At 39.8% G+C, this 13,306-nt stretch overlaps 1 protein-coding gene across 1 annotated transcript; it reads left to right on the top strand.

The window, feature by feature from the left end:
- Positions 1–1,535: 1,535 nt before the first annotated feature.
- LOC146630749 (ubiquitin carboxyl-terminal hydrolase 12-like) lies at positions 1,536–6,369 on the top strand. Its single transcript, XM_085356601.1, has 18 exons — positions 1,536–1,562; positions 1,761–1,816; positions 2,128–2,200; positions 2,310–2,393; positions 2,882–2,937; positions 3,257–3,347; positions 3,433–3,495; positions 3,605–3,705; positions 3,829–3,885; positions 3,986–4,117; positions 4,210–4,333; positions 4,420–4,571; positions 4,677–4,776; positions 4,917–4,993; positions 5,175–5,283; positions 5,893–5,950; positions 6,120–6,277; positions 6,364–6,369. Exons 1-18 carry the CDS (start codon positions 1,536–1,538, stop codon positions 6,367–6,369), a joined length of 1,524 nt encoding a protein of 507 aa, XP_085212727.1.
- The last annotated feature ends 6,937 nt before the right edge of the window (positions 6,370–13,306 follow it).

Genomic DNA, 13,306 nt, shown 5'->3' with positions numbered 1-13,306 from the left:
CACATTTCAAGTATTGAGTCTATTGCACTGTTGACTATTTACAAAAGTATTGCACAAAAGGTATTGCACAGTGAGGTGAAGAGGCACTACAGCTTAGTTGTTCCCCCCTCCTTTGTCCTCCTGTTTCCCCTCCCTCTCCCCTCCAGAGAGGAGTTAAACAGTCTGATGGCGTGTGGGACAAAGGAGTTTTTAAGTCTGTTAGTTCTTGTCTTTGGGAGAAGCAACCTGTCACTGAACAGACTCTTCTGGTTGTTAATGGCCATGTGCAGAGGATGCCCAGCATTGTTCATAATGTCCATCAGTTTCTTTAATGTCCTTTTCTCTGCCACTGTCACCAGAGTGTCCAGCTTCATGCCGACCACAGAGCTAGCCCTCCTGATCAGTTTCTCCAGCCTGGATGAGTCCTTCTTTGCTGTGCTGCTCCCCCAGCACACCAAAACAAAACAAAAGAGATCGTTGACTTCAGGAGAGCACAGTGGGATCACTGCCCACTTAACATGAATGGATCCTCTGTGGAGGTCGTCAAGAGCACCAGATTTCTTGGTGTCCACCTGGCGGAGAACCACTCCTGCTCCCTCAACACCAGCTCCATAACCAAGAAGGCCCAGCAGCGTCTCTACTTCATGCAGAAGCTGAGGAAAGCCCATCTCCCACCATCCATTCTCACCACCTTTTACAGTGGGACTAATGAGAGCATCCTAAGTAGCTGCATCACTGTCTGGTATGGTAACTGCAGCGTATTGGATCGCAGTACCCTACAACGGATTGTGAGAGCAGCTAAGAAGGTCATTGGAGCCCCTCTCCCCTCCTTATAACACCCGCTTGCTGGAGGACCCCACACAGCCTTCAAACACACTCTTCACCCTGCTGCCTTCTGGAAAGAGGTCCCACAACATCCGGGCCCTCGCTACCAAACTACGGAAAAGTTTCTTCCCACAAGCCGTCAGACCCCTGAACACTCAGTGACTGCACTGGCACACGCACACCTTCACACATGTCACTACCAAGCACTTATCTGCAGTATCTCACACTCATATACATACATACAGACACCAAGTTACTTTTGCACAATACTCAGCATTTTGCACATTTCCATTGTCTTGTGTCTGTTTCGTCCTGTTCTGTCACGTTTTGCACTGTTTTGTCTTGTTTATTTTTGCAATTTATGCACACTGCACTTTATGTAGTCCTGGGTTTGTCCGTATATGTCATATATAGCACCAGGGTCTCGGAGGAACGCTGTCTCGTTTCACTCTGTACAGCACCTCTGCACGTGGTTAAAATGACAATAAAAGCCACTTGACTTGACCTGTTTTGTGTAGCAGTTGCTTGGAGACGAGCACCATACAGTTCAAATGAGCATACATTCCAAAATATGCAAATTTGCCCCATACATCATAATGATGATGTTTGCTGTTCAGGGTATGAACGTTCTATGCTGAAAGTTTATAAATATACAACCTTTGACTGCTTGTTTTCAGTTGAACTTTTGCAAAGCTGAGGAGATTTTGGCTGCGATCACATCAAGTCCAAAGATGTTTAAACTTCTTTTTCACAGAAAGGTAAGTTTGAAGAGACTCGCAGCACATTTCTATGAATATTTTCTTATGGTAAACAAGCATTTTTGAAACTTTTAAGGAAGCTTCTTGGATGATTTCTGTAAAAACTGAATTTTGAATCCAAATGAAGGATTTTGTATTTTCATACCATATACTTTGTTTTATGCCATTACTGATGTTGGTTTTCTTGTTTCTAAACAGAAATCACACAAACAAAACGTGGCAGAGAAGGAAATTCCTTCTACGTCTCATCAGAGGTAAAGAAATGCGCCAGTCTTTAATGCTGCTGGAGATATTTATAGCAGTGGTTGAGTTGGAGCTCTTTTATTTCCCTTTTATTGGCATTTTTCTTCCACCTTGTGTATTTACATCTTTTTTACTCCTTCTAGTCTTGTCTATAATTTATATTGATTCAGAGATTAGCGTTTGAAAATGTAGAGTGTAAATGTACAAAATACATGATTTTGTTCCATTACAGTTATTAATTTTTATCTGCAATCTCCAGCATGTACTCCTTGTTAAAAATTTGCACTTTGAAAAATAACATTTACACTTTTGTCCTCATCAGCATCCCGGATGCTCCTGTTACTGAAAATGGTCAAAAGAAGAAGAGAAAATGGAGACACCTCTGCTGTTCCTCGGTTTGCTTTTACACAAAACATATGAAATGCACATTCTCTTTAAATTGCACTTGTTAATTTAAAGTGACTTTACTTTTTTAATAAACGTATGTTTGTTCGTACTCTGCAGCAAACTGACAGCGATGCAGAGGCAGAGAGCAACACTGTGAAGACACAAAAAAAGTGTCGCTGGTTTCTTTTTAAATTCTGGAAGGTATGTTTTATGGAAAGAGTCACTGTCATCAAGCATTTACTCATCACAGTTAAATGAGAAGAATTAAGAGCAATTTAGCACACAGCCATGTCCTCAAATTAAGTTCAAAGATGTTTAAACGTTTTTTTTTCACAGAAAGGTAAGTTCGAAGAGACTTGCAGGATGTTTCTCTAAATATTTTTTATGGTGAATAAGCATTTTTGAAGCTTCATGGATGATTTCTGTAAAAACTGAATTTTGATCAGAACCAAATGAAGGATTTTGTATTTCATAGGACAAACTTTAAAACTCAATTTAAGGCATGAATAAATTGTTTTTATTTTATTTAAAGATATTCCTATATCTGCTTCATGAGCTGACAGCTCACTAAAGTGATAAATAATATGAAATAATACCAAATTCTCTAACTGGACACTTTTCATGGAGAGACCCACTTGGTATGTTTGTTTTATGCCATTACTGATGTTGCTTTTCTTGTTTCTAAACAGAAATTACACAAACAAAACGTGGCAGAGAAGGAAATTCCTTCTACGTCTCATCAGAGGTAAAGAAATGCGCCAGTCTTTAATGCTGCTGGAGATATTTATAGCAGTGGTTGAGTTGGAGCTCTTTTATTTCCCTTTTATTGGCATTTTTCTTCCACCTTGTGTATTTACATCTTTTTTACTCCTTCTAGTCTTGTCTATTATTTATATGGATGCAGAGATTAGCGTTTGAAAATGTAGAGTGTAAATGTATAAAATACATGATTTTGTTCATGTTGGTATTCCATTACAGTTATTCACTTTTATTAGCAATCTATATTAGCAAAATGTACTCCTTCTTATAAATTTCCACAACATTTACACTTTTGTCCTCATCAGCATCCCGGATGCTTCTGTTGCTGCCACACCAGCTAACCCTGAAAATGGCCAAAAGAAGAGAAAATGGAGACACATCTTCTGCTGTTCCTCGGTTTGCTTTTACACAAAACATATGAAATACACATTCTCTTTAAAATGTACTTTTTAATAAACTTATGTTTGTTCGTCCTCTGCAGCAAACTGACAGCGATGCAGAGGCAGAGAGCAACACTGTGAAGACTCTTTTTAAATCCGGGAAGGTATGTTTTATGGAAAGAGTCACTGTCATCAAGCATTTACTCATCACAGTTAAATGAGAGCAATTAAGAGCAATGAGGCACACAGCTATGTCCTATATATTTATATCAGGTAAGAAGCACCACGGAAACGATCCCAGCAGACCTGAGTTGGGACACTTGGATTATGGAGCTTCTGGACCAAGAGAGTGGATGGGAGCATGTGTTTAACAGGTAAGAGAAAGACGTCCTCCAAAATGTTTCAACTTCAAAGCTCATGCATCCATGCACATACACTGCTCAGCATCCTGACATCTTTCCTAATTTTGTGTTTGTGTTTTTACCTTTTTGGAGCAGTGTAGCATGCGGTGGAGAAATAATAGAAAGTCAAACTGGGACTATAGACTGCTTCGGGTGAGTACACGTGGTGCACAAAGACCAAAGCTCACTTTGTCAAAGTGGAGAAAATGAATTCTTTTACACTGATACTGTAAACGTTGTGCGTGTGTGTCAGGTTTCCAAACATCGGAAACACCTGCTACATGAACTCCTGCCTGCAGAGCCTCCTCAACATTGAGGAGTTCATAAGAGACATCAGGCGTCAGGAGGTTTTGTGGAGCACAGATCCAGAAGCTCAGCTCTTAAGGTGCGCTACGTCAACCTTCTACTTTCTTCAAAAACCTGAAGAACAAAGAGATCTAACAGCAGAAATGTCTGTTTACCCTTTCCTTTCTACAGAAGGCTCATTGATGTCAGGGACTGTCATGAGTCAACAGATTATGGCCTTAAAGATCACCACCTAAGAGCTTTTAAGAAGGCATTCAGCAGTCAAGCTCCTGAATACACCGGCAGTGCACAGAAAGTGCGTCAGCTATTTGGACATTTTGTTTTTTTGCTTTACCTTCTGATTTTGATGTACTGTTTTAAATCTCTCTGCTTTTCTTTCAGGACGCTCATGAATTCCTAACATTGTTCCTCAATGAGGTCAAAAGGCTCGCACCTCACCTGGAGAGGAACGCAGCTCTCCTGGGCCAAAGTTATACCTGCCCAGTAGAAGAGCATCACATTTTTAAAATGGAAAACATGAGGACATGCAAGAGGTAAGCCTGTCTTTCAGAAACGCAGAGCTGGTTGCAATATTTTCATATACCTCTTTTCCACCTACCTGATCTTTACTTTAACTACGTTACTCCTGAAATGTGTAGCTGTGGTCACCAATCATCACAGCACGAGGACTTCACCAGCTTGTCTCTTGACCTTGTTCCAGAGGGGTCTATTATAAACATGTTAGAGACATACTTGAAGGTAAGATCACAAATTCCAATAGAGTTGTAGTGTCAGCGATCTTAACACACCTTTTTTGTTAGTGTTTGTGCGTATGTGTGTGTGCATATGTTGAGATTTCTTTCTACCATAAAGCCTGTTTTCTCTGTGCTGTTGTTCAGGAACAAGAAATAGAATTTCGCTGTGATTGTGGAGGGACGGCCTCAGAACTGAAGTCGTCTTTTGATACACTGCCAAGGTGAGTAAGGTCACATCAGAATTGATCGACTGACCAGGTTTCCAAACTGTGGCGCATCAAATATCAGAGTTTTTCGAGACAATACTTGAGCAGTCGTTTTCTCCCATCTTCTGTTTGTGTTTGACACTCATTCTTCTTATTTTCTACCTTGTTTGTGTTTTTTTTTTTTCTTTTCTGCCAGAGTCCTGATCTTGCATCTGAAGAGGTTTGGCTTTACACAAACCTACAACATTAAGAAGGTGGATGACCCCGTCAGGCTGCAGAGGGACTTGGTGGTGCCATCCAATCAGGTAAAAACAGACTGCAGAACGTCTCAGGCTACGTCCACACTAGCCCTGATAGATTTGAAAACTCCGTGTCCACACTAGTGTTTTCAGTCATTTTCAAATAGTTGTGCGTCTGCATTGAAACGGCCGAAAACGCTTACGTTCCAGTCCTGCGCATGCGCAAAAGTGAGTGAGGATTACAGAATTTGAAGAAAAGCTATCCGGAGCATGTACAAACTGATATTAATCTTTTTTAGGGCTGTCAAAGTTGAGAGCAATCAAAACAACCGCTGTATAATGCACTCGGCTATCTTTGTTTAATTGCTCACATGACTGCATCACATGACTAAAATGCGTCATCGTTTTAGAAAGTCTGCGTTTTCGAGTGTCCACACTGCGACGGGACAACTCCGTTTTGAAATGTGTGCGTTTTCGAGAGCGTTTTCAAGATGCTGTGTTTTTCCTTGAGGAAAACGCCATCTCAGTGTGGACGGGAGGTCAAAGCGGAGAGAAAACGATGTGTTTTCAAACGAAAACGCATTAGTGTGGACGTAGCCTCAGCAAATCAGCTTAATTATGGCTCTGATGTGAGACTTTGTGAAACTAACACTCTTTGGATTTGTTCCTTCTCAGGGTGGTGGCTGTTATAGTCTTGTCAGCATCATCAATCATTATGGAGGCACAGAGTCAGGTAAAACAACAGACTTGTTACAAACAGAAAATGAAAACTTTCTACTTTTCAGTGAAGGACTCACACACAAAAGCTTTTGATGTTCTAAGACGCACTAAGTCAAAATCACTGTTTGCTTGAATCAGCTGACTTCCAGAAGTTGGATTCATTTGTCTTAATGTGATTTCAGGACACTACATCTGTAGTTCTGTCCATCCTGAGGAGAGTCAGCACTCTACATCAGATCGCTGGCTCACCTATAATGACGCACAGGTGCTCCACACAACCGGATCGGCAGCTTGTGAGGAACAGCAGCACTCGGCCTACATGCTGTTTTACAAGAGAAACGTAAGAAGACACAGCATCTCATCCTGAAGTGAGAGAATTTTTAAATGTCCTGTTACCTTGTTAACCAGTTTTGTCTTCATTCTCAGTTCTGAAACAGGAAATGGAAGGAAGGTCATCATCATGCTGAGAAGAAACAACACTCGTCCCAGCCCACCATCGCACACTGGAGGACAAGTACTGGTAAGTATTGCCCTCAGGAGGAAGGGTCCTCCCAGAGAGCCTGGTCCTCCCAAGATTTCTTCCTCCAGGAGGGAGTTTTTTCTTGCCACCGTCGCCCCACATTCACTGGTCTCATCAGCAGGGACATTTTTAACATCCTAAGACCTGAACTCTTTCATGGCATGCATTTTTAATTTCTCTGTGCCATTTGGGTTGATTGGGACCTGATGAATGTGAAAACAAAGACATCAGATTCGGACTATCTTTTTTTTGTTTCTCAAAAAAATGAGATCCACATATGAGGACATTCATTTTAAAGTTCGATTGAACAGGGGCAGTGTAATGTCCTCCCTCATAAGTGGATATCAGGTTTTTGAAGAGCAAAATTTTGTATTTTGGTCTCATAAATGTTATGTCCACATATGTGGACACCAGGTCCTAGGAGGTTAAAACAAAATCTACTAGTAGTGCAGCACTACTAGAGATCGTCCTTTTCTAGACCAGTGTTTGGCTTGCTCTCTGGAACAACAAATTAGTGCTGTCAGCGTTAACGTCATTTTAACTAATGACGTTTACGCTGACAGCACTAATTTGTTGTTATTATTATTAATATTATTATTAATTTATTTGTAAAATAAATTAAATTTAAAAAAACAAAGAAACAATTTGATTCTTTATGTTATTTTGTTTTATTAAAATCAAAATAACAACAAAACAAAAATAACTAATAAAAAAAATATTAAAAGTATTCAGCAGTGTTTTGTGAAATTTGTAATGAGCCTTAGTTAAGTTGATGTCACAGAAGTTTCTGAATCATTTAGATTGTTCAACAAACTGATTCACTCAGGTAAAGATGGTAAGCTGGAGCAATGGTACGCTTGGAGTTCAGTTTAAGTTTTCAGACAAACATTCACTCGATCAGTTGCAGCTTCTGCTTTTAAATAAATGATTTAGCTGTAAATGTTTAGCTGCAGGTAGCAAAGTCCAAAAGTGACAACATTTCCACTGCAGTCTCTCCAGAAATGGCTTATAAACTTTTGACCAAATTAGACATTTATCCTTGGATCATTGACAACCCTGTAGGGTGAAAATCTTTAATTGTACCTTTTATAACATTTTAACAAGTTACTGTCTCCTGCTGCATGTTTCCTGTTTTGGCTGAACTTCATCAGCAAAGCCCTCAAAGCAGCATATGAAAGAAAGTCATCTTTCATTGTTGTCTCCAGCGTGTTAAAAGAGAGATCGAGCTCAGTGATGAGTTTTGAAGCAGCTGCAGGGACTTCTCGAAGGTTTTGGCTCAAACAGTCGCAGGATGTTGTTCACAGTGGTGACACTGTTGACTGGTGATTGACAAGCACTGAGATACTAACATGACAAACACAAGAAACATCATGACTTATTCTCCTGAGTGCCTGCAAAACACAAACACAAAATCAAACTCAAAGCTTTTCTCTCAGGTGCTGGTGTGGCACAATCTAATGATAAGAAAGGTCATGCTAACAGCTTTTGGAGCACAGCTGCACAAAATAACAGCTTTTGGAGCACAAAATGCATTACAGGTAAACCCAGTACCCAAACATGTTAACAAGGATAAAGAAAAAACCTGAAACAAAAGCAGGTAGTGTGGTGATTTATGTTGTGAGGATGCTTTCACTCCCATCAAAGTCGCCCAGTGTTGAGAACCCAAATGAGCCCAAAAACCTCAAGTGGCTGCAACCAACAGCGAACGTCAAGAAGTGGATACTTGCATGTTGAGCCAGAAACATGCAGAAAACCCAAAAGAGGCAAGACAGCACATCTTGGTGCCACTCAGGCAGTACGAACACCTGGAAAGAGGAGCCCACAGTTCAGACCCAAGGACACTGGTAAGGACACCAGCCAGCCAGTTATAAGTCTAGTTTTAATTTTCATTTTAGTTAGTGTTATGGCCTGTCTAAGGGTGGCCAGACCATAATATAAGGGTGATCCACCCCTGTCTGACCCCAAGCAGCACATCACACAACCAGTACAATTTTGACGGTGATTTTTTTTCACAGTGATTGAATTCTAACAAAGGAAAGGAGCGAACTACAGCTTCGGGGTGGACCCCAAAACAACAAACAAAAGGGACCGTATCTAAAGGATGTACAAAACTTATTTATGAAAAGAATAAAACCAAATAACAATGTCTTATCTCCCTAACTAACAAAAACATGAGAAAAGGGTAATCGAATAGAGTGAACCATAGACTGTATAAAAGATAGGACCATTGCAACTTTACTGCAGCACTTCACCCTTTCACATAGTCCCAGCTCTTCTCTGTCATGTTTTATGGTGCTGCAAATGTCTTCAGTTGGTGAAAGGTCTGGGCTGCTGGTGTCTTGTTGTGCTTGCTATGCATCGCTGACTCGTTTCTTCTTTCTGCATCAAGTAAGGAATGTAGTGAAAGTTCCCAAGAGGTTAAAAACACCACTGAAAAAATGCCATCAGACCTGAGTTGGGACACTTGGATTATGGAGCTTCTGGACCAAGAGAGTGGATGGGAGCATGTGTTTAACAAGTAAGAGTATAACGTCCCCCAAAATGTCCCTAACTAACAAAAACATGAGAAAAGGGTAATCAAATAAAAAGGCAGTCCACCCCTACATGCTCCTGTATAAAGAAACAAGTAACACAAAGCCTGCTGGTTGAGGTCCATGGCGGTGTCATCTTATATGTTGTCTCCAGGTCAAGCAGACAACATATAAGATGGATAGACAGACAGATTTCAAAATAGCCAGCTGGAATGTTAAGGGGTTGAATAACGGGATTAAGAGGAAGAAAATATTAACATATCTAAAGTTATCAAGAGTTTATATAGCCTTTATTCAAGAAATGCACATGTGCAAGTCAGAAGCCTTAAAACTTAAATGTTCCTGGGTAGGTAAAGTCTTTTACAGTCCTGGAACTGGTAAAAGTAGGGGAGTGTCGGTTCTGATTCATAAAGCAGTTAGCTTTGCTGAAACAAAAGTAATAACAGATAAGGGAGGTAGATTTATATTGGTTTATGGACAACTACTGGACACACCAATAATTTTATGTAATATCTATGCACCTAATGCGGACATACTCGCCTTTTTTCATAACCTGTCACAGTATCTTTTGGAATTAGAAGGTGCACAAATAGTGGTAGGAGGAGATTTTAATCAAATACTGGATCAAGACCTAGATAGATCACTTCCTAGGAGAGGCACAGAGAGTAAATCTGTAGTTGCCATAAGGCAGATGACCTCAGATTTAGGTCTGAATGATATTTGGTGGACAATGCATCCAGAAGGCAGGGAATATTCCTTTTACTCTCCGCCTCATAATGTTTATACTAGAATCGACTACTTTATTTCTGAAGCCTTAGTGAATAACTCTATAGATTCTAGTATTGGTAATATAGTATTCTCGGACCATGTGCCAATTTTTCTATGTCTTGGAAATATTTTACAGATACCTCAAAGCTGCAGATGGCATTTAAATGTGTCCTTAATTAAAGACTCTGGGTTTATTAAATTGATAAGAGATGAAATACAATTTTACAAACAGACAAATAATCGAGAGGACACTACATTGACTACTTGGTGGGATGCTATGAAGGCATACTTAAGGGGGAGGATAATTTCTTACGCTCCCTTTAAAAAGAAGGCAGCTAACAAGAATATCATTACGTTAGAAGCCAAATTAAAGGCACTTGAGGCAGTACATTCCCATACAAAAGACAGAGTTACGTTGAATAAAATTGTTAAAGTTAAATATAAGTTGAATGTACTGTACAACAGAAAGGCAGAATACGCTTTATTTCGCATTAATCAAGCATATTGGGAAATGGGAGAAAAGCCGAGTCGTTTATTAGCATACCGTCTTAAACAGAAAGACAGTATGAACCATATCCCAGGCATACGACAATCACATGGGGTTATTTCAGCTTCTATTAGACATATAAATGATGGATTCAGGGCCTTTTACAATAATCTTTATTCTACACAAGGTAGTTTAGATGAACAGAAATTCGAAGCATTCTTTACTGATTTAAACCTGCCACAGCTTTCTACTACTGACCAGCAGATTATAGATGCTCCAATTACAGTGGAGGAGATTACCCATGCAATTAACAGTATGCCACTTAATAAATAATAATAAATTCCTGGTATTGTATTGGCGCATCTTTGTTCAATCGGTTATTCTGTTACTTTGCCACGTTACCTCTCGTGCTGTCGATGTTCAGTACAAGTCCATATGGCCGCTGTTTGACAAAAGTAAAGGTCAAAGGACATTTTTTTGGTTTATTCAGTCGTCATTGACAATAAAACTGCACATTAAGAACCCCAGTAATTGTGTCCTGTGTGGCTAATCATTTCCCAGGCTACATAATTTTGGTACCAGGAGTGGGGTGTGCAGCAGAAGGAGAGTTTTAGTTCACTAACTTATAACTGGCAGCACAGTGGCATGTTATTTCCTTTTTATTAAAAATACAAAAAAATACGGCAGTGGTGAAGACTACAGGGACTAACCATCACTGCGGGAGGACGTGCGGAGGTGGTGATTCTGCAGAGTTGCTGGTGCGGCGCTTGGAACAGAACCCATCTGGACCTGGCAATCTGATAGCAGCAAACAAGATTTGTCTTGTTCCTTGAACTGGACTTTTCCCATAGTATCCTTATTATAGCTAAACTATACTTAAGCTTGGACTGTGGACTGAATTAGAAGCGCCATTTCAAGTGCTCCAGATGCTGGGGATAAGGCCAGTGGTGGGGATTTATCCAGTCAGGGCCCATTAGAGCCGGCAGGACCAAGTAGGGCTCCAGATGATGAGATACAAAACCAGCTTCAGGAGCTGACGAGGTTGAGGGATGACCTTATCAGATTAACTGATGAAACAAGGGCTCAAAGGGACAGTGCTGGTCGTGCCCTTAACCGTTCATACATTTGTGTTCCACGTGAACGCCAGGTCCAAGTCTTTACAGGGGAATTGGGAAAGGACGGGAGGTCTGTTGAAGAATTTATTGAAGAGGTTGAAAGAGTGACGAGGTCCAGAGAACAGAGCACCGAGGAACAGTGTGATTTTATACTCTCATTGTTGCGTGGACCAGCACTTGAGGAAGTGAGGTTATGTATGACCCAGACCCAGGACCCTGACACTGAGTGCTTCCAAAATAAATAAAAATGTTGTCACCGTTAATGCAAATGTATGTGTCTTATATTACACACACTCTTTTTTTTTAACAGAGGGCACTATAATTGTCAAAGAGCCTGCTGAGAGCATCACTTTGAAGTGTTAAACAGAAGGAAGTCCCCTGAGCAATGATGGATATGCTGGGATGTATCTGTATCATAATTTTACTGAACAGAATGAGGTGTACTTCAATAACAAAACTGTGGAGCGACCAAGACTCAAAGTCAGAATTTGGGTAAATGAAGCTTTCATGAATTACGAGATCACCATCATTAATCTGACCGTGGATGATTCTGGTGTTTACACTTCTGTCTACAAAGAATTGCTTGACAGGAGCGTTGACTCCAACGTCTACAGAGTTTTTGTGAGAGGTGTGTGTTTTTTTCTTCTATTTGTTAAAAACTCCACAATCTCATTGAGTAATTCACAATGCTTCAGAGTTGGCTAATTGCAGTGTACTGTATGCATGCATACAGTCCCATTTCCATCTTCAAGACATGATGCTTATCTTTTTCCTCAGCTAAGAAAGTGAAAAGTGCAGAAATGTCTAAGAATAGGAAGGAAACTTCCTTTACGCTTACCTACACAGTGATGATATTACACCTGAATGTGGTCATTTGATCTACAAGAAAGTCAGTTTCTCATAAGCCTAAACCTAAAGCTCACAACGTAGTCAATAATTATCCCCCTTGGAATGGGTTAAGGTCTATAAAAAGATTAAAAAGCATATAAAAAGTTACTGTATTAACACAAGTTTGGCACACCTACCCCTGTAGGTGTAGGACTCTTCATGTTAACATAATCTATTTATTTATTATTTTATTACTTTTTACAGTTTGTAAAATGATCTAAAAAGAGAATTTAACAGGTGGCATAGATAGAGGTGGATGGTATACACCCTTCTAGCTATCTGTATGACACATACAACGAGAATAGAAACATTTTTTTAGCTTTAGATGAGTTGTTCTTCAGTGCACATTGCATATTTATTGTTACAACATTCTAATAAAAGATGTACCCCAGAGTTATAGTGTAATTACAGGAAAACAACTAATTTGTTATAACCCATGTCTTCCTATATTTTCACAGGAAATGCATGTACAAACCGAGAAGAGCTCCAGACCACCGCAAAAAAGCGTTATCTACTACTGGTCTTAATCATCAGCACTGGTGTCCTCGGCATGCTGTTAGTCATAACATTCATCATATTCATCGTCCAGAGGGTAAGCTCATGTCCTTCTGCTTAAAATTAATCTTTTCTGGAATAAATCGTTTTGAAATCTGTTAAAATTGTTATACTACACACACACAATCACTGCAGTCTTGTTTTACTATTGACAGGTGAAACAATGGAGTAGCTGCAGGGCAATCCACTGATTTTGTAATCAAAGTTATACGAACACTGGTGTGCAACCTCCATCAGCTCCAGAGTTTCCTTTGCAGTGCCGTTAAATCTAAGGATTTTCTTTTTGTTGTTGTTGATGTTGTTTTAACAATGTAGTAATTTCAATCAAAATAACTGAGACAAAATGTCAAACATTATCATGCTTAAGAGCTAAACAATCAATTCACTCCATGTGCACGACAATATCTGAATGGTGCAGAGAGATGACTACATTTAAGGATTTATAATCCTTTAGTTTGTATCTACCTAAAAGTTGTATGCCCTCCACCCCTATCAGAAATTATAC

Source organism: Diplotaxodon limnothrissa, linkage group LG6 (genome assembly GCF_057381915.1).
Source record: "Diplotaxodon limnothrissa isolate DT_005_m linkage group LG6, D_limnothrissa_male_GT1.1, whole genome shotgun sequence".
Lineage (NCBI taxonomy): Eukaryota > Metazoa > Chordata > Actinopteri > Cichliformes > Cichlidae > Diplotaxodon > Diplotaxodon limnothrissa.
The sequence above is the reverse complement of the archived record's forward strand: the minus strand, read 5'-3'. Positions and strand labels throughout refer to the sequence as shown.

Excerpts from the sequence above, each read along its gene's own strand:
- LOC146630749 (XM_085356601.1), top strand. The coding sequence starts at position 1,536 with ATGTTTAAACTTCTTTTTCACAGAAAG. Across the intron at positions 4,572-4,676 it reads AACATGAGGACATGCAAGAG|CTGTGGTCACCAATCATCAC; the intron begins GTAAGCCTGTCT and ends TGAAATGTGTAG. Across the intron at positions 4,994-5,174 it reads TCTTTTGATACACTGCCAAG|AGTCCTGATCTTGCATCTGA; the intron begins GTGAGTAAGGTC and ends CTTTTCTGCCAG.